We start from the raw sequence: 18,952 nt of genomic DNA on the forward strand, positions 1-18,952 counted from the left end.
CTATACATTACAAAATCGATTCGTAGTGATGTCACTGACAAAGACACTGTAAAATGTAAATATTGTACAATAATTTAAATTTTAATTCATTTTATCACATTCACACAATAAAGCTCAAAGAATTACACTTAGGATAATGATGACGGGCTTATTTTGGACGAATTTTCTTTAAATCTAAAGATGGTTCATAATCCGACAAAAATAAACAATATATACAAGTATTACGAAACGTAAAATATATTGACTAAGACTTTCAATCGAAAAAAAGATTAATATGTACATTAATTGATTTTCTTCTGATATGCACTTTGACAAGATGTTGATGGGTGACCTTGTTTACATAAGCAACATATAGCTGGTCAATGTTTATTCCAGCAACGTTCACCCACAGAACCTATCCGAGTATATTCGTGATGATATAATTTTTGACTTTTTTTGGCGATAACTTACTCATCGCAAAAATAGTTTGCAAAAATTGCATCAGGTTTTGCTGGCTATTAGAAACTTTTTAAATAGCAAAAAAAAAAACAAAAACAAAAAACCAAACAATTGTAATAAAAAAAAAACGCTTATAAATTTTGTTTTTTAGAAAAAAATCTAACTTTAGACCACAATTTCATTAAGAAAAGTTTGCCACGAACAATTGAATCTGACATAACATATTTCGATCCCTAAAGTTTCCCTGGACTACAAGTAGTCGAGATTTCTAAGCTCGACGTTTTAAGTCCCGTTAGAGTAAAAATTTATAATTTCCATACAGAAGAACAAAGATAAGGCACACTCACTATATTTTCACAGTATAGAAGTAGACTAAGAGTAAGCGTTGTGGAATAAAGTTCAATTCCTTTAGAAGTTAACATCCTCATCTTTTGGTCTAAATCAATAACTTTATCTTTGACGTAGGAAATAAACCAAATCTGATGGAAAATGCTCAAAGCAACACAATATTAAAGGATATCATTGAAACAAACGGCAAAACCTGTTATAAAACCTATGACTGTTAATGCCCATCAGGTTTATTTTGTAAATCCTCTTAATATTTTTTTGATAGCATTATGGGGTGCAAATATAGAAAAAAATGCCACCACACTTTATTTGTGCTTCTTTTCAAACTTTACATAGCTGATAAGATGGATGATAAATAAAAGGTGTTTCCTGTAAGCCAAAAACACATCTTATGTGTGCGAGTCTTACGAATTTCAAAAACACTAAGTCATCTTTGAAAAAAATAAGGTTTACCGTCAAGATGAGACAAAAATCTCTGATAGATTTTAACAAGAAGAAAGTACGTTTAATATATACCTGTAATGTACATGTCTTTATAAATTTTGTTTGAGAGACAATGATAATTAATATATGGACAACCATGTTGAGTGAATAAGAATGTTTGCCGTTAATGGCTCGCAACACTCTAGCCTTATTTATAATGTATACTTTAAAAAAGCCAAAAAAAAAAAAAATAAAAACACCAACCCCCCCCCCCCCCAAACATCAATCTTATGAGAGGAAATATACTGTGGAACCATCATTGTTTGTGGGGGACCAATGTTCGTGGCTTTCTTAAGTAACCCTTGCCCACGAATTTACATACCCACGAACCTATTTAATATCTATGAAAATTATCCTGATTACACTACCAACGAAATAACCTCCACAAGAACCCAGAAAATTTGGGCTACCTATGAACATTGACCCCCACGAACAAAAATGATTCCACAGTAATTGGTATTCATAAAAGAACAATTTTAATCCCGCTCACGATTGTCTTTTACTGATTCACAATTCTAATTTTTCAATGAGTGTTGATTAATGAAAGACACTATTTATAGATTCTTAAAAACGATTGCATATGATTTGTTCACGTTTTGTTGTTTTTATTCTAGTGTCTCCACAACTGGTTTGAATATCGGTTTTATAAAACAAAGTTTATTTCTTTTTTACCTTTTTATGAAATGGTCAAATCTGATAAAAAATCAAAGGTCTGAGAGTACTGAAAGTCGGGGTCTTGAAAGTTTGAAGTTGTAATTGTCCTTGATTTTCTCGAATATGCTTCCAAAAATTATGAATTTTAATTGTTGTTTCAATCTACGTTAAATTGGCTTTTTGCAATTGTCTGATACTTTGTTTAAATTTTACTTAATCCCAACCTTCATAGTTGTAGAAATTTGACACAACGGTTTTTAATGTAAAATAAGACCCCTTGGAATTTTTTTTTAAAAATTACTACTAACCAGGAAAATCAAATCAACAAACAAACAAATCAAGGTAGATGATTTAAATCATTAGATTTATTCAAAAATTTTGATCTAAGAGAAAATCCACAAGTCGGACGGTATCCGTTATACAAGGTTTATGAAAACCCCGAAAACTCTCAAACTGCTGATTTAATAAACAAAGTTAATATTTGTATACCGATAACAAAAAAAAACACCTGACGTTAGAAATATTTCTTTTTACAATAAGATTCCAAGTACTCTAACAGTAAAAAGGTTTGTCAAGGTCGCCATTTTGATTTTTTAGCCGACTTATCTGACAAGATTTTCTTATAGCGATTCATGCAAAATTAATAGGTAAAAATAAATCCGTTCGCCACTTAATACTTTTTTGTGTAAACTCGTGCATCACCTTCACGAATTACGATACAACCGTTCCGTTCATTAAAATCATACTCCGAAAATCAGAGACATAAATAACAGAGATTGGCAACTCCGCCATTAGCTTGTAAATGTTACGGGACCAACCTTACTTTGAGAACTACAAGTGGAACAGCAATCTTGTATAAGTCATTAAATTTGAACCTGATAGTGAACACGAACCTGTAAATATGTTTAAGCATGTTATATTTATGAAACATATGCAAAAAGTTTAACTCTTTATTTAGCTTTTAAATTACTTTTTAAAAACTTATTGACTTTTCATAAAGTAATGGTTATGCATTACTTTACTCATTTAATGGTAATGTAATGCATTACCTCAAGAAAATTTAGTAATGGTAATGGTAATTTAATGCCCTAATTCATGAACAAATGGTAATGTAATGCATTACTTTACAATGTAATTCACTCCAAGCCTGATTACAACTAAGCCGGACAACATGAACATTAACATTTAACTTGGTTCTTCAATCGATAAGATTCGATTTATTATTTGATCTATATTGGCCACACAAAATGTATAATCTCTATAGATTTTGCTTACAATGCATTGTTCAAAATTTTAATTTTAATTAATTAAGGAGCCAATGAACGAGAATGCAAATTCAGACTTGTTTTTATTTCCTATGTACAAAATTCCTTTAGAGACGAACAGCAGTCATACCGCAGGTAGACTGGAAGCCAATGAAACATCTATTTAATATGTAAGACGTCTGTGTATAATCCGTCCTAATTTTAACTTCAGCTTGCGTATGAAGTTCGGTAGTATTCAGGTGAAAGATTGTCAAAATAAAACACATAAAAAGTCACAACTTTTCAAAAATGGTACATTGCGTTTGGGAACATTACATTCGATTCAACCTTCAACTTTTTCTATTGATTAATGAGCTCGAACACCAACTGAATCGTCAACGGCGTTGTGCATTCATGCAGTTACATAACTCATTCCACATTTGATCCCGAGCAAGAATATTTTGATCAATAAAACTATTTGTTTATTTTCTAAATAGAATTTAGTTTATACACAGAGGACTTAAAAAGATTTAATGCGTGTTTTTATAATATATATATTGACTGATATGCATGAAAACTTTCTGCACTATTTTCTTATGCGTAGACTCAATTCATGTGTTCTACGCGTGCCTTCCGGTTTGAGACTTCGGCTGACAGTAACTAATAGACAGGATCACGTGACCCCGTCTAAAAATATAGATTGACTAGTAAATTTAATTGTTTTAAGAGAGACACCAGTTTATGAGCAACAAAATTAGTGTAAAGAAAACAGCTAGTACGAAAAATTTCTGGTTCATCTAAACTATCACCAAAGAAGGGAACATACAAGAAACCTCTATAACGACAACAGTTTGTCTTCGTCTAATTAACGTAAAAGAAGATATGTTAACTGAAATTAAATGTCCCTTTGGTGTATATAAATAATGAATCAATAACAAATTTTGATGATCACAAAACGGAATTCGTTTTTACAACCCTGAACAGTAATGGGGGCTTTAGTCACTTCTATCTTTGTACGGGTAAATTATATTACTTCATTTTTATTCCTCTCTGGTTTTTTTTTATTATTTCATGATCAAAAATTTGTCCTCTTTAATTGCTTCAAAATCAGATTTCCATGTGACTTCTGCATTGTTAAACTCCTTTTTTCATTTCTAATAAATGTCATGAAAAGTAAATAAAGCTTTTTTTTTCTTAACATCTTGTGCTATCAAATTTTTGACTGAAAGAATAAAACATGAGTTTAATTACATTTTCTGTCATTTTGTATCTTTAAAGATAGTTTAAAATTTTGTTAATTTTCATCATTATTTAGATTTTTATTATTTTATTCATTTTTGGGAGTTGGTTATGATCAACTCTCCTATGCAGTTACTTTGGCAAAACGGAAGTGAAACAGTGTTTGGACCTAGGCACAAATCATCACCGCTGACAAGATTTAGTACTTGAAATATAATCGATAAATTCGATGTTGTGTATTCAGATGTTTTTCAAGACATCTTATACCTTGAAAATTGTCAGGTTTTATTTTGTAGGAACAAGTTAGATATTCTTTAAAGCACTATGCATAGCTAAGCGCCTTTTTGTCGTTAGACTTCTACTTCCGCTGCATCAAATAACCGCCCCCTATGAGCAGAAATATACATCATTTAAACTGGTTAGGGAACCAGTTTCAGGGGTTTACGCACATAGTTGCACGAGCTATTGTGAATACAAGCTTATCTTTTAAAAAGATTGGTGGGCTAGCGTTATAACCATCATGAAACACAGAAGCAAATTTCTAAAACATTGGTTTATATTTCTGAATCGATTCATTAAATAGAAAGGCACAGTGGTGTACTGGAATTGTGCTGGAGCCGGGTCTCACTTTAGAACTGTGAATCTAGAGGCATGGCATAGCTCATTGACTGCGCCTTAATCATTATGTATCTACTATAATTTCAATTTCGAGGTGAAAATTTTCAAGAACCATTGGTACTGTTTTGTAGCAATCATACCTTCAGGGGCCTTTCCGGCCAGCTCGGAAAACATATCCGTAGTTGTTTTCCGAGCTTGAAGAAATTTAAGATAAAGCTAGCTGTTTATTATAATATTGAAAATAATAAGACCTACTTTGTTATTTTTGACATTTACAATAAAACACAAAACTTCATGTGAAATTGATAAAACGAAATTCAAATTGTACAGTTTATCTACAGTATTACAGTATTCCCAGAATCCCCTATTATGGAGTCGAGCATGCGTATTCCATTGAAAAAGACTAACGTAGTTGCTAGGGCTCGAGAGCGCTAGCAAAAAGTACCCGTGGCTATTGTGAATTTAAGGTGCGGGACTTACGTACATCATTGCTGGGGCTGCCACACAGTGATGAGGAAATATAGTGCCTAAACAAAAGCTAAAAATCTAATTTTTTTTTCTTATAAGCTTACACAAAGTAACTTTCCTTTAGAACCAAGCTAGTCTAGCGCTTTTCAGTACTATCAGTACTTTGTTTTTTTTATATTTATAAAGCGCCATTTCTACAGTAATAACGTTTGGAATAAAGACTATCCAATATTAAGATAAAATCAGTCCTGGCGTAGGCTAGACTTTAAAAAAATTTGTTTTTTAAAAATTGCTTGGAGACAATTTTTCAGAAATATTTCGATTACTGATACATAATGCATTGAAGAGTTTGATGGCCCCACTACTATTTTTAAATTTTCTAGAACACGATCAATTTAAGTTTTTTCTGTCTATAGCTCGGAATTCTTGTAGGAAAAGATAAAAATAAAAATAAAAAAAGAAGAAAAAATAAGCATGATTATTCATATACAGCTAAGAAATTACTTGCTATATATGCGAAATTACATAACATTAAAAGTAAGTAATAATCAATAAAATCAAACTCCCATTCAATCTTCAAGTACTTTGATAATTTAGTTAATCTTTTAAAGAAGTCATTTTTACTAGAACAACATTTATATACATCTGCAGAAACATGATAAAATTGCATTTAACCTTAATATATTCTATTTAGAGACATAAGTTCCTCGATATGAACTGTTTCCTTGAATTGATATTTTTTAGACCTACAGAATTCGCAAACATTGTAATATCGAGACGGGTAATAATACTACTTAACTTGTATATCACTATATATCTTTGTTTTCCCTTGGACTGAAAAATTACATTTTCATTGGTTTAAACAAAGAACGTAATTGCCTCATATATCTCTATATTTGTTCTGTTAGAAATAATATTAGGCAATATGGCCGTCATTGGTCGACGCTTCGCTTACTTATTTCGACATTTGATAGTATTCAAATACATAAACCGCATGCCGTAAGTTCTTAAAGTATTTGGAGTAGTTGCCCTTTGAAATTCTTTAAAATTAGAGTAGTTGCCCTTAGAATATTGACGTCACATTGTTTTGTCTGGAGCAGAACAAAATGGCAGCGTCGAAATTTGCTCAAATCTCTGCAGAGGAAAGGGAGAAAACATTTAAAATTGAATAGCAACAAAACACTGTAAGTAAACATGGGTGAAGCAAGGATTTTTAAAGAGTATTTAAAAGGTGAGATTGAAAATTTTGAAGAGTTTAAATGGGATAAATTGGACGATATGTTAGGCATCTTGTACATGGCTTTACGTAGATCATCGCTATTTGTGAATAAATATGTCGCTTGATAACCCTCGGGAAAACACTTATTAGGTTAGTTACTGACTCACTACGGAAATATATTGGGTTGATCAATCTCATAGACGGCTCGGCTTCGCCTCGCCATCTGTGAGATTGATCAACCCAATAATTTCCGTAGTGAGTCAGTAACTAACCTAATAAGTAATAATGTATTATCGCACAAAATATCATTAAATTGTAACAGTAATAGTGGCTGATCACCAGAAGCGGACTATGCATGGGTGACATACTTTTAGTACTAATTAGTATTAAGTTTAGACAAAACATGATATGGACCCAACCATAATCATCTATGGTCTAAATTTTTAACTTGAGTACAGTTACTTTTGACGAGGAAATAGTCCAAACATAATTGGAATGTCTTTAGAGAAACAAACCAACGCATTTTAATAAAGTAATTCTTGAAATCATCGCCTATATCTGCTAAAAAACCTGAATTTTAATTCCCTTCAGGATATTTTGTAAACCCTCTTAATATTTAATTCGATACACTGATAGGGTTAAAAAATAGGGATAAAAAAGGCTCACACTTCGGTGTGAAAAGGGTTTGGGATTAATCGTACTTACTTACAAATTTTACATAGATGATAAATAAAATAAAAGGTGTTTCCTTTAAGTGTGCATTTTAATAGTCATGCAAATATGAAATACAACGAGTCTTGTCTGGAAAAAACAAGGTTTACCTTTAAAGTGAGACGAAAAAGTTTAAGAGGTTTTAACGTTTTGAGAGATTTAAACGTTTTAACAAAAATTATTATACTTGTAATGTTCATGTGTTTATAAATCTTGTTACAATGACAAGCAAAATGATTAAACTGATGCTAACCGTACTACCAGATCTGTCATGCAGTCGTCAGCCTTTTCACATCATTTTATTATTGTTTATACCGTTAAAACCTTTTGAAAGTAATAAATATTTTGAAAAAAAAACCCGTGATTTAGATCTAATCACACCTCCAACTGAATCAGAAGAACCAATCAACTTTATTCGTAAACATATTTAAGACATGCAAGTCATGAAGATCTCAAACTCTATGTCCATGGAAAAGATCTGAAAAACGAAGAGACAACTGAAGAAGTCCTAGAAAAGAAACTTTTAATCAACAAACAAGTAAGTTATACTTTCAAATGTTTGTTTCTATAAATTATGTTAAATTATGTAATAAGATTATTTTGCTACCGATATCATAATATGAATAATGTTATACATGTATAATAAACTTTAATGTACGAAATAAAACAGTTTTAAATAGTGAGTATGTAATAAATTAACAGTAGTAAAAAATTTATATGTTATTGCATTGAAATTCGAATCATTCGTTGTATTTATTGATTTAAATCATAAATTGACAAATTGAACCACATTCGTTTAATAATTACTTATCATACGGTTTCGAATAAAGATTTTTGTAAAGTTAATTCTACAACATAAAAGTTTTGAGCCTTGATGAATTATCATAATTATATGCATTACAACATAGTTAAAAGCTAATATATAATCGATAATATTTGTTGGAATCCTATAGCAAAAGCATATATATATATATATATATATATATATATATATATATATATATATATATATATATATATATATATATATATATATATATATATATGTAGATCTTGACTTAATCAATATGCACCCACTGGTTAAACTCTTATACTTGTGCAAACATATTGCCAACATTTTAAATGGAAGTTGCATGTAATAAAAATAATATACATTTCAAAATTAGATTATACAAAGGATTCTTAAAGAACGGTTCAATGCTAACTAATCTAATCTACTAAGGCATTTTCTTAAGATTCTTTTCTCATGTCATAAGACAAATGGACATAACAATGTTATATATATTAATAACACTTTATACCGTTAAAGTTTGCCAAATTAAACTTGAAAATGCCTAAAGATTACAGACGATATTTACTAGCAACAAGAGGCCCATAGGTCGGAATATTTTCCCTTTTTTATTTACAAATGGTACAGTATGATGCGTATAAAACAATACCGCTTTTTAAACCTACAGTGAAGTGACAATTGCTATGAAAATGTTTGGCATAAGCAACGTGTAGGTTTCAAAGGCGTGTTAGTGTGCCCATCTATTCAAACAAACAAACTTAGGAGTGAGTTTTAATGCACTTTTACTTGCATTGTGCGAATACTGCTAAGAAAATTATTGATCTGAACAGTAAAATGCTTTCTTTAGTGATTCATGCGAAAATAAGAGAATGAATTATAATTTTGATTTGAAGGCAAGTTGTAAACTTTTAATCGTAAATAAGAGCGTTATTATATAAATGCCCAAATCTGTGATATTTTACTGATCTTCAATTTCCATTTTTAAAAGAGGACAACATGGCTACAATGTGTAAAACAGGAAGCCCATGAGCCATATCGCTTACCTGAGCAACAGTTTCTTGTAACATTTTATTTTTGAATATGTACTATTTCTTTTTTAAACTTTGAACCCTTTCTAGGACCCCTAGTATTGGCTTTACCAATTTAAAATCTACACTATTTGAGGATCCTTGCACAGTAACTTCACAAACTGTAGCTTTGTCTTTTTTGTACATTTTTATATATATTTCTATGTTTAACTTTGAACTCCTCATGGGGCCCAAGTGTTAGTCTGGATGTCACAGCTTTATTAATTTAGAATCTGCATAATTCAAAGATGTTTGCATTGTATTGCATTGCATTGTAATTCTCGAGGAGATTTTAAAACATTTTATTCTATATTTACGAGTTAAACATTGAACTCCTTCTAGATCACCAGTATTTGATTGAGGATCACGGCTTGAATAATATAGAATCTACACTATTTGAAATGCGAATATTGTAATCTGACAAATTGAAGCATTATGGTTCCCGAGGAGAATATTTATAAACACATTCTATATGTATTTCTATGTTAAACTTTTAACCCGGCCTGGGGCTCAACTTTTGGTCCGGGGGACACGGCTTTTACAATTTGGAATCTTCACTACATATTCTAGCTTTTATGTAAATATTGGCATTTCTGGTGCAGTGGTTCTTGAGAAGAACATTTTAAAACATTTTCTAATGTATTTCTGTTAAACTTTAAACTCCGCCCGGGCCCCAGTTTTTGGTCCGGGGTCACAATTTTTACAATTTACAATGTTCGATATATATACAAGCGTTTGTGTAAATATTGGCATTTCTGGTTCAATGCTTCTTGGAAAGAAAATTTTTAAACATTTTTCTTACGTATTTCTTTGTTAAATTTTAAACCCCACATGGGGCCCTAGTTTTAATTCGGGGGTCACGGTTTTTACAATTTAGAATCTTCTTTATATATGCAAGCTTTTGTATAAGTATTGGTATTTTTGGTGCATTGGTTCTTTAGAAGAGGATTTTGAAAGTTTTCATATGTATTTCAATGTTCAACTTTGAACCACGCGTGGGGCCTCAGTTTTGGTCTAGGGTAGCGATTTTTACAATTTAGAATCTTCACTATACTATACAAGCGTTTATGTATATATTGGTATTTCTGGTGCAGTGGTTCTTGAGAAGATTCAACCAACGAGAGATATTAATATCAGTTGTAGAACTTGCTTATCAATCGTTGTAAAATAAATAAAGTTCAGTTCAGTTCAGTTCATTGTAAATACCAGCTTTATTGTAAAAATTGGCACTTCTTGTGCAGTGGTTCTAAAGAAAAAGATTTCAAAACATTTTCCCTACTTATTTCTGTGTTAAACTGAACCCCGTCTGGGGCTAAAGTTTTGGTCGGGGTCACAATTTTGAAATACAATTCAGAATCTTCACTTAATATACTAGCTTTTGTATAAATATTGGCATTTCTGGTGCAATGGTTACGATATTCTAACTTTTTCTTTATCATCTCCCTTTTAAAAAGGGTTTAGTCCTTTATTATAACAATTTAAAATCCCCTTTCAAAAAGTCAAAAGTCGAAAATGTGAAAATTTTTAGACGATCAGACGGACGAACGGACGGACGACGGACAATTTTTCACCAACATTTTTACAAGATTTACGTTTTGCATTGCGGTTTGATAATACCTATGAATCCGGTTTCCTTTTTTTTTTTATAGAACAAAATGGTAACCTTCAATTAGGATCAACATGATGTTACCACCTCGACTGTTTATCATACTTATAAGCCTTTCAAATTGTATTATTGGACTCAACATTTCTCGGTTGATGAGTCTTTACATCGGCGCCTGTGGAGAAAAGCACATGTGTTATGACTGGCCTGATCTAACCTACTACACACCACACCCGACTCTTTCACGGTGCCCTCCATGTTTCTGCGACGAGTCTTGTTTTCGAAACCTCAACTGTTGTCCTGATAAGTTTTTTCAAAGACCGCTGGCTGTATTAGATTCTCCGCTCATTTTCATAGCTGACTATGAGAAAAACAATAACAAGATCTTCTTGATGAGTTATGAAATTATTTCAACATGCCTTGATGCATCAGAGAAAGAAGATATAGAAAAGTGCGAAGAGCCCAAAGATAGTTTTCATTTTGACCGACCAGTTACCTCTCTAGCTACAAATTTCACTTACCGTAATATTTTTTGTGCAGTATGCCATGGAGAGAAAAATGAAGAAGATCTTATTTTTTGGGACATAGCTTTAAAAGAAACAGATATTAATTTCATAAATTTCATTGAATCAGAGAAACAACTCCAATTTTTTTCAAAAATATTCCAAATCACTCTTTTATTTACTCCACCATTCATATTAAATGGAATTGTCAAACCACATCAGGTGCTAACCGACAAAGATTTCACTGATCCATGCACTGATGACAAAGATTTACAAATAGCATGCTCATCTTCATACCACAATAGGTTTCGACTTTATCAAAACATATTTTGTTATATGTGCATGATGAATAGCATCGACAAAAGCAATTCTATCATAGATACTTGTTCAAATCCTAGTAACAAAATCACGCAAAAATGTCTACTGCAGCCTAAATCAAGCATGACTTATCCCTATAAAAATTTCTATTGTTACCAATGCAACGTCCCTCTGCAAAACGAGATTACTAATGGCAATGATAACTGCAACACAGAAGAATGTAGGTATGATTATCATTTTACAGAGCTGTCCTTCAATATAACGGAACGTTTCAAGGGCCAAGATGTAAACCAATTTTATCTTAAAGTTGAGAACATGCATTTTAACACTGGATATCTCCTACGCTTCATTCGAGAAACAGTTACCGATTCGACAACATTTGGAAATGTAGAAAAAGTTGATGAGAGAAATTGGGAAGCTGTGTTGAAATCTTTTTCGACCGTATATCCAAATCGTATCTGTAGGCAAGACCTACTGCCTGAAGGTCTAAAAAGAGAAAGACAATGTGATTGTTCATCCTCTTGTTTATTTGTCGGAAAGTGCACGTGCTGTGTTGACACAGCAATATTGCATAAAGTTGAATGCATCGATGTAACTTTGCAATCTTATGCTACGGAACAAAATGGGGAGAAGTTTAAACTAGCTGTTATTTCAAACTGTTTCGAAAGAATGAGTTTTTCCAACGAATATGAAAAAATCAAGCATTTGTGTGAAAAAAACCCTTCTCATTATGCGATTCCGATTTTTTCTGATAAAGTGACATATAAAAACATTTTCTGTTTTCTTTGTAATACTAACTTTACCACAGAAAATGATATTTTGAAACATAATTATTTTGAAGCACTGGATTTCACTGTTGTTTGTAATAATCAACTACGATTTGTTTATGCTTTAAATCTGGGTCAATTCCTGGAATTGGCAAAAACACAAGGATGCCGTATAGTTTATGATACAAGCAATTCTATCCTTTGCGACTCAGAAGACACAACAACTTTCGAATCCCAGTGTCCAAATTTGTCGGCTAGTAATCCTTTCAAATGGCTTTGTGAGAACACAAGTTCGAACTCATTTGTTTCTACTGACAAATATAAAAACGAGTTTTGTCAGATCTGTAATTTAAATGATGCAAAAGAACAACTTTCAATATCGAATCAATCCACTCACCTCACTTTCCCTTGTATTAATTGTGTTCACGACGAAAGGACACAATTATACAGGAATTTGACAGTTCACGATTGTGAGCCTTATACTGGAAACAAGTTTTATTTCCCGAGTTCTCTGATGCGTGATCTGTTCTCTCCCTCCAGGATAATCCAAGATTCGTTTCCAACGGAAAGAACTGTTCAGGTAATCTTTAACTTTATATCGATTGGTCTAGAATTAATGATTTGGAAAGAATGCCTTAATTCACAGGTACATGTAAACATGTACTTGCTGTGTGCTATTATTCATGTTAAAATTTGCTGCATTCAATTGAATAACGATGCCATTCAGAGTGAAATTAGCACGAAATAAAAACCAACAAAACAAGGTATCTTAAAGTGTCGAATCTAATACATAGATATATACTAAGCCAGCAAACAAATACATATAAAACACTGAAAAATGGCTAACGACACGTTCATAAAATTGTTATTGACCCGTTCAGACTTGTTGAAGTTGACTGTCGATTGATTACTACAGTGCGATCGGCCTCTTGGCCAACACCTTTCGAAACCTTGTGATTAAATTTGAACATGATTTATTAGCTGACATTTTTTCTATTCCATTTAAGGAGACCGATTTGGGGTTTTTTGCGGAAAAACTACAATAGCAATACTCTTTATTTTTTTTAACCATATGTCATTTAAACCAATTCTAGTTGATTTACAAAGTTTCAAGAAGATCGACCGTTTAGGTTCTTTTGAGACCATCTCAAAACAGAGGTACATTTATTCTAGGAATAAATAGGAAACTGTCATTTTGCGCACTTCGAAGCAGATTAAAAAATACTTCGATAGTTTTTTTTCTCAAATTATTAAATATGATTAGTCATATCATTTCCTACCTTTTATGTAAAAAATACTAGGTTCTACCGTCTGGGTTTTAATGGGGACTTTTTCAAAATATTAAAATGCACCAAATTTTGCTATATATTTGGAGCAATAGGAATGAAGATAGGTAGAATTGATTCATTCAAAACATTAGGAAAATGCCCCCGAGGATAGCATAATTCTCTGTATAAAATTATATTGGCGTACAATTTTTACTTTTTCTTTATTGTTTTTTCTTATAACGTACTCCTTCGTATAACGCTTCATTTTATCATAACGTCATAAAAGCGCAATGGCAACGCTCCCCAACCGCACAACGGAAAAATCGTTAAAAAAATAAAAATTTTCTTTTAAAATCTAATTATTTTTATCTGTATTTTGGTTATTGTGTGCAACTTTATAAATGATATCGTAAAAATTTCATAAGAAGTATAAATCTACTGTATTACACTAGTATGCGCAAAAACATGCGCAATGAAAACTAAAGTCGGCCTCCTTAATTAATTAATTTTTTCCTGATAATCGACTTGTCTGGTTTTCCCGAAAATCAGACAATTTTTATGTTCCTGACGTAAACCATTTTTTTAGAGCTTTAATTTTTTTTTACATACTTCCACATATAACTCGACATAAGAACCAGCGAAAGTAAAAGGTCTTTAAAGGGTTGTTTTCATTGTAATACAAAGGAAGAAAGGGAAGAACATCTTGTTGGTGTTGTGGAAGTTAAAGTAAGCAAGCGCACATACCCATTATTTGCTTTTGGATCACTTGATAGGCTTAATGTATGACAATATGAATTAAATGCAACAAATTGTTATAAAAAATAAACACATCTCACAGAAAAAAAACCAGGTATCGAATTTTCTGTAAATATGAAAATACGCTGACTTGTGGGATCGAGATACATGTATATTAAAATTAAAAAAAAAACCCCACCTAAAAGCACTGACGTATTATAAAATATAACACGAGAACACAAATTTGCATAACATGGTCGTTATTATACATGTATTAATAACGGCTTTGTTATGCAAATAAAATATTACACATGTATTTTATGTCGTTATATCGTTAACTTAATGATGAATATGATAGCTTTTAGTTCGCTTCTTTATGTAACTATTCTTACAAATATAATTATTTTTGTTCTTATCAATATGCAAATATATTGTAGAGCACGGGAGACTTTTGCTATCCTGGAAAAGTTCTAAGAAAAGGAAGATGTGTACCAGTAATTGCCAACACAAACAGAATTGAATATGCCTTGTTTATTTTTGTTCAGTTATCGATAACATCAAATTCAAATGATACGTCGCAATTGCTTCTGCTTGTCAAAGACTCTGTTCATCAGGAGTTAAAAGGAAAATTTAATTATCGTCGAGTAGAATTGAAAAACTTTTATTTTCTACCCAAAAGACCCTCTTTAGAAGAGTTCAAAAACGACATGTTTCACTTTTCTGTAAACGTTGATCTATATTTCCATGTCTCATACACTACTTATTTCAACAGAGAAGAAATAGAAAGAAAACTTTTGCAACTACCATTCACTATGTCCTTAAGAGGTTTCATAGATAATGATACCAATAATTTATATGAATCAAAAGGAATTAGGTTCTCTAATCTGAGTCAAATGCTACTATCAGAGGATTGTATTTTTAGAGAAGAAATGACTAAGTTTCGTATGTTTAAAAATAATGTTCTTGAACATAGTCCTCCATTAATGGTTTATGTAAGTCCTCTACTGTTGTGTAGACAGAAAAAGATGCTGCAATCAGAGGTCATAATAGACTTGATCAATTATCGTATAATATCAAAGAAAACGAACGAAATGTTTCACATCGGTGACTTTGTTTATGACTTAGAACTAGCATTTCGAGTTTGTTCATATGAAAGTCAGTTTGTGATTGATTCAGTAGACATGACAAATGTACTGGAAACCATAACAACCATTTTGAATATCATCAGCATCATTTCAATGGTAGCACTTTTGATTCTTTACATGGTAGTTCCGGGGTTAAGAACACTACCAGGTCTTAACATCATGAGCACAACATTTTCTCTTCTTTGCATGCAAATAACATATACCATTGCCAACGTTATGGAAAAGTCAACTCTCTTTTGTACGATAACAGGAATATTGTTGCATTATTTCTGGTTGGCCTTGTGTTGTTGTCTATTTACTTGTTCACTACACATGTGTCGGAGTTTTTCAGGTCAAAGAGGAAATATGCACAGACATACAAAAATCTATACCATTTTCGGTCGCTATGTTATCATTTGTTACACCGCACCGATTTTTATAATTACCACTAATATCATTCTCACTTATTACATACAGAACAAAATCGGGTACGGTACAACTTTGTGCTTTGTTGAGGATTTCGTTCAAAATCTGGCCACTTTTATCGCACCTTTACTTATTACATGTGTTGTTAACATTGTCATGTTTACTATAACCGCCACAAACATCAAATATGTCAAACACATACAAAAGTCAAAAGAAGATAAATCCGAGATTGTTATTTTTCTCAAACTATTTAGCTTAACAGGAATTGTTTGGGTATTTCAAATTCTAGATGGCATATTAAACGTATCTGTCTTCTCGTTTGTCGTCATAATACTGACCTCTTCACATGGTACCCTTATTTTTCTGAGCTTTGCGTGTTCTTCAAGGATTCATAACTATTTTAGATCAAAAAATGAAAATAAAACTAAAGGGGTTTTTATTGAAGGAAAGCAGATCAGAGATAATGTAAGCGATACATCCCAACAACACCACACAAAAAGTTCTACGTTCCACGATTCAAGCATCACAATATGATTCTGTTCTTCTCTACAATATTGAAGCTAATATCTAAAACTACAAAATCTCAATAGCGTATTTTAGCGTTTCATTTTAACACGGAAGCATTTATAAAACGTTTATGAATCCTTTTATACTCAAAGCTAACTATTATAAGTAAGAAAGAAAATCTAAAACATTGATTTTCATCTATTAAAAATGATAATCGAATTTCCTTTGGGAATTTGTCATATGGTTGCCGTAATAAAAATCTAGAAAATATTGTATTGCTTTCGTTGTTTGGTCTTCTTGATACTTATTTTTTAAATGATTTACTGTCAATTCATGAACTATTAGTTTTGTATATTTATACTTAATGGATATTGCTTACAGTTGTTTTTAAAAAAATCAAGTTTTTATAAAATATATATTCAGCTTTGCAGCATTTTGAATATATCTGCAGTGGTATAGATCGTATTTTTCTGAGATATTTTTGGACCGGACCTCAACTAAAAAATTAGATTATTTATTAATATATAATTATTTTTGGCGCCGGTAAAGGGACCCATTTATTTCAAATACTAGATATTAAGATAAATGATTCAACATGAAAAAAATATATTATAAAGATTTTTAAGAATAGTGCAAGTCTACAGCTTTCATTACCTAACAATTTACTATCAATTTCATAATTGCATAGAGAAGAACAGGGTCGTTTATCCTGTGCCTTATACAGATGTATCTAAAAAACTGTTTTGAGGAGGCTTGATAGTCAGGGTTATTTTAGACTGAATTGGTCTTCTTTAGAAGAAGAGCTCTATATTAAAATATAGGAAAATACCCAAATTTAAAAGGTAAATAAAACATGGATTTTTTCTTTTCTCAAAATTAATTGATAGCTAAACAAATTATACCTTAAAATTTTCGGCAGATCTGATGGTTAAATTGCTGACCATTAAGCCTCTTTAGGCTTTATGATCAAAATTTGTCTGTTGGCTGAAGTCGTTGTTGTCGATTTATCACATTTTGATATCCTTCCGTAGCCGATCATCAAAATTCAATGAAATCTTTATCAAACCATAACCATTCCGGGGTCATAGAGGATCAAAATAAAGGAGTGGTCCATATTGAATATGTAAAAGAAAACGCATCTCATAGGATCCTGCTCTTTAATGAAACAATTTAAAGGATTTAGCTCTGTTCTTAGCCTGTAACTCTAAATTTTGTTCAAGATTATCATAAAATTTTTATACATCAATCCCTTTTTGGGATGGTCTAACTCAGATAGGATTAAATTGGAAAAATGAAGATAAAAAAAAATTAACAGAAGTTTGCTAGGACCTGACCTAAACTTGATTCATTTGTTATTGCAAACCCCTAACCTACTGGAAGTTTAAGGTAAAATTTGAGGAGTTTAAGTACACAAAGAAAAAAAAAGATCTAATATGTTAGACGAACTTTACCGTGTGACATATCTTGTAATTGGTTTTAGAGGGAGTCATGTCAAATGCTATAGGGTTATTATCCCAAAAGTAATGTTACTGCACCGGTGTAAGTCCTTCATCAGTGAAACCGGAGGGGATTTTAGTCTTTATCATTATCGGTCATTCTGTGTTCCAACTTCGTTTTCCAAATATTTTTGGTTTGGTGAATAGATTTGAAATTTGCTGTGTAGCTTTATAATGAGAAATAAGTCAAATTAATCTACAGATGATGAACAAATTTATTCTCAACGGTTCCTTTTTACTTACTGAGTTCGTCCTTCAAAAACATTTCACAAAATTTTCATGAAATCTATTTAGCACATCTTAAGACAATGATGGTGGAAGAGCACATGGATTTCTTATTCAATACTCTCGGAGTGATAATGAGTCTCCTGCCGGTTTCATCGGAGGGGACTTTAGCTTTCTTCTATTTCAGTTGGTCATTCCGTCTGTATGTCTGTCCGTCTGTCCGTCCGTCCCACTTCAGCTTTTCACTCTATTTTTTAAGCGTCTGAGAAATGATATGAACTTGCTGAACAGCTACAACATGTCAAACAACAGATCAAGTTTACTCTTTTGAAGCGTTCTGTCGGTATATTTTTGAGAACAGTAGTTTTTTACATTCCAATTACTTTTTTTCATTTTTAGCAAACAAATAAGTTCTGTGAAACAGTGTCAAGTTTTGTGTTGTACGTTTTTAGACTTTGTGTTTAATTTCGATATCAACTGTATAGTTTAAATTTCCTCTGTTCTTTTTTCTCATATTAAAGTATAACATGTGAAATATTATCATGAAACTGAACAGTGGAAAATCCCATAGAAAATATGTTACATGCAATTATCTAAATAGGATTTTAAGATTGTTTGCTGTTTGTTATAACTTTTGTTAATAATTTCATACTACTCAAGATGAAATTTCCTAAATTTTCTGCATTTGTGATGGAATACAT

The 18,952-nt window shown here is 31.6% G+C and overlaps 1 protein-coding gene across 1 annotated transcript; it reads left to right on the top strand.

The window, feature by feature from the left end:
• Nucleotides 1-14,942: 14,942 nt before the first annotated feature.
• LOC136273340 (latrophilin receptor-like protein A) lies at nucleotides 14,943-16,773 on the top strand. The gene has a single exon (XM_066077769.1). It carries the CDS (start codon nucleotides 15,181-15,183, stop codon nucleotides 16,555-16,557), a length of 1,377 nt encoding a protein of 458 aa, XP_065933841.1. The 5' UTR covers nucleotides 14,943-15,180; the 3' UTR covers nucleotides 16,558-16,773.
• The last annotated feature ends 2,179 nt before the right edge of the window (nucleotides 16,774-18,952 follow it).

Source organism: Magallana gigas, chromosome 3 (assembly GCF_963853765.1).
Source record: "Magallana gigas chromosome 3, xbMagGiga1.1, whole genome shotgun sequence".
Taxonomy (NCBI): Eukaryota; Metazoa; Mollusca; class Bivalvia; order Ostreida; family Ostreidae; genus Magallana; species Magallana gigas.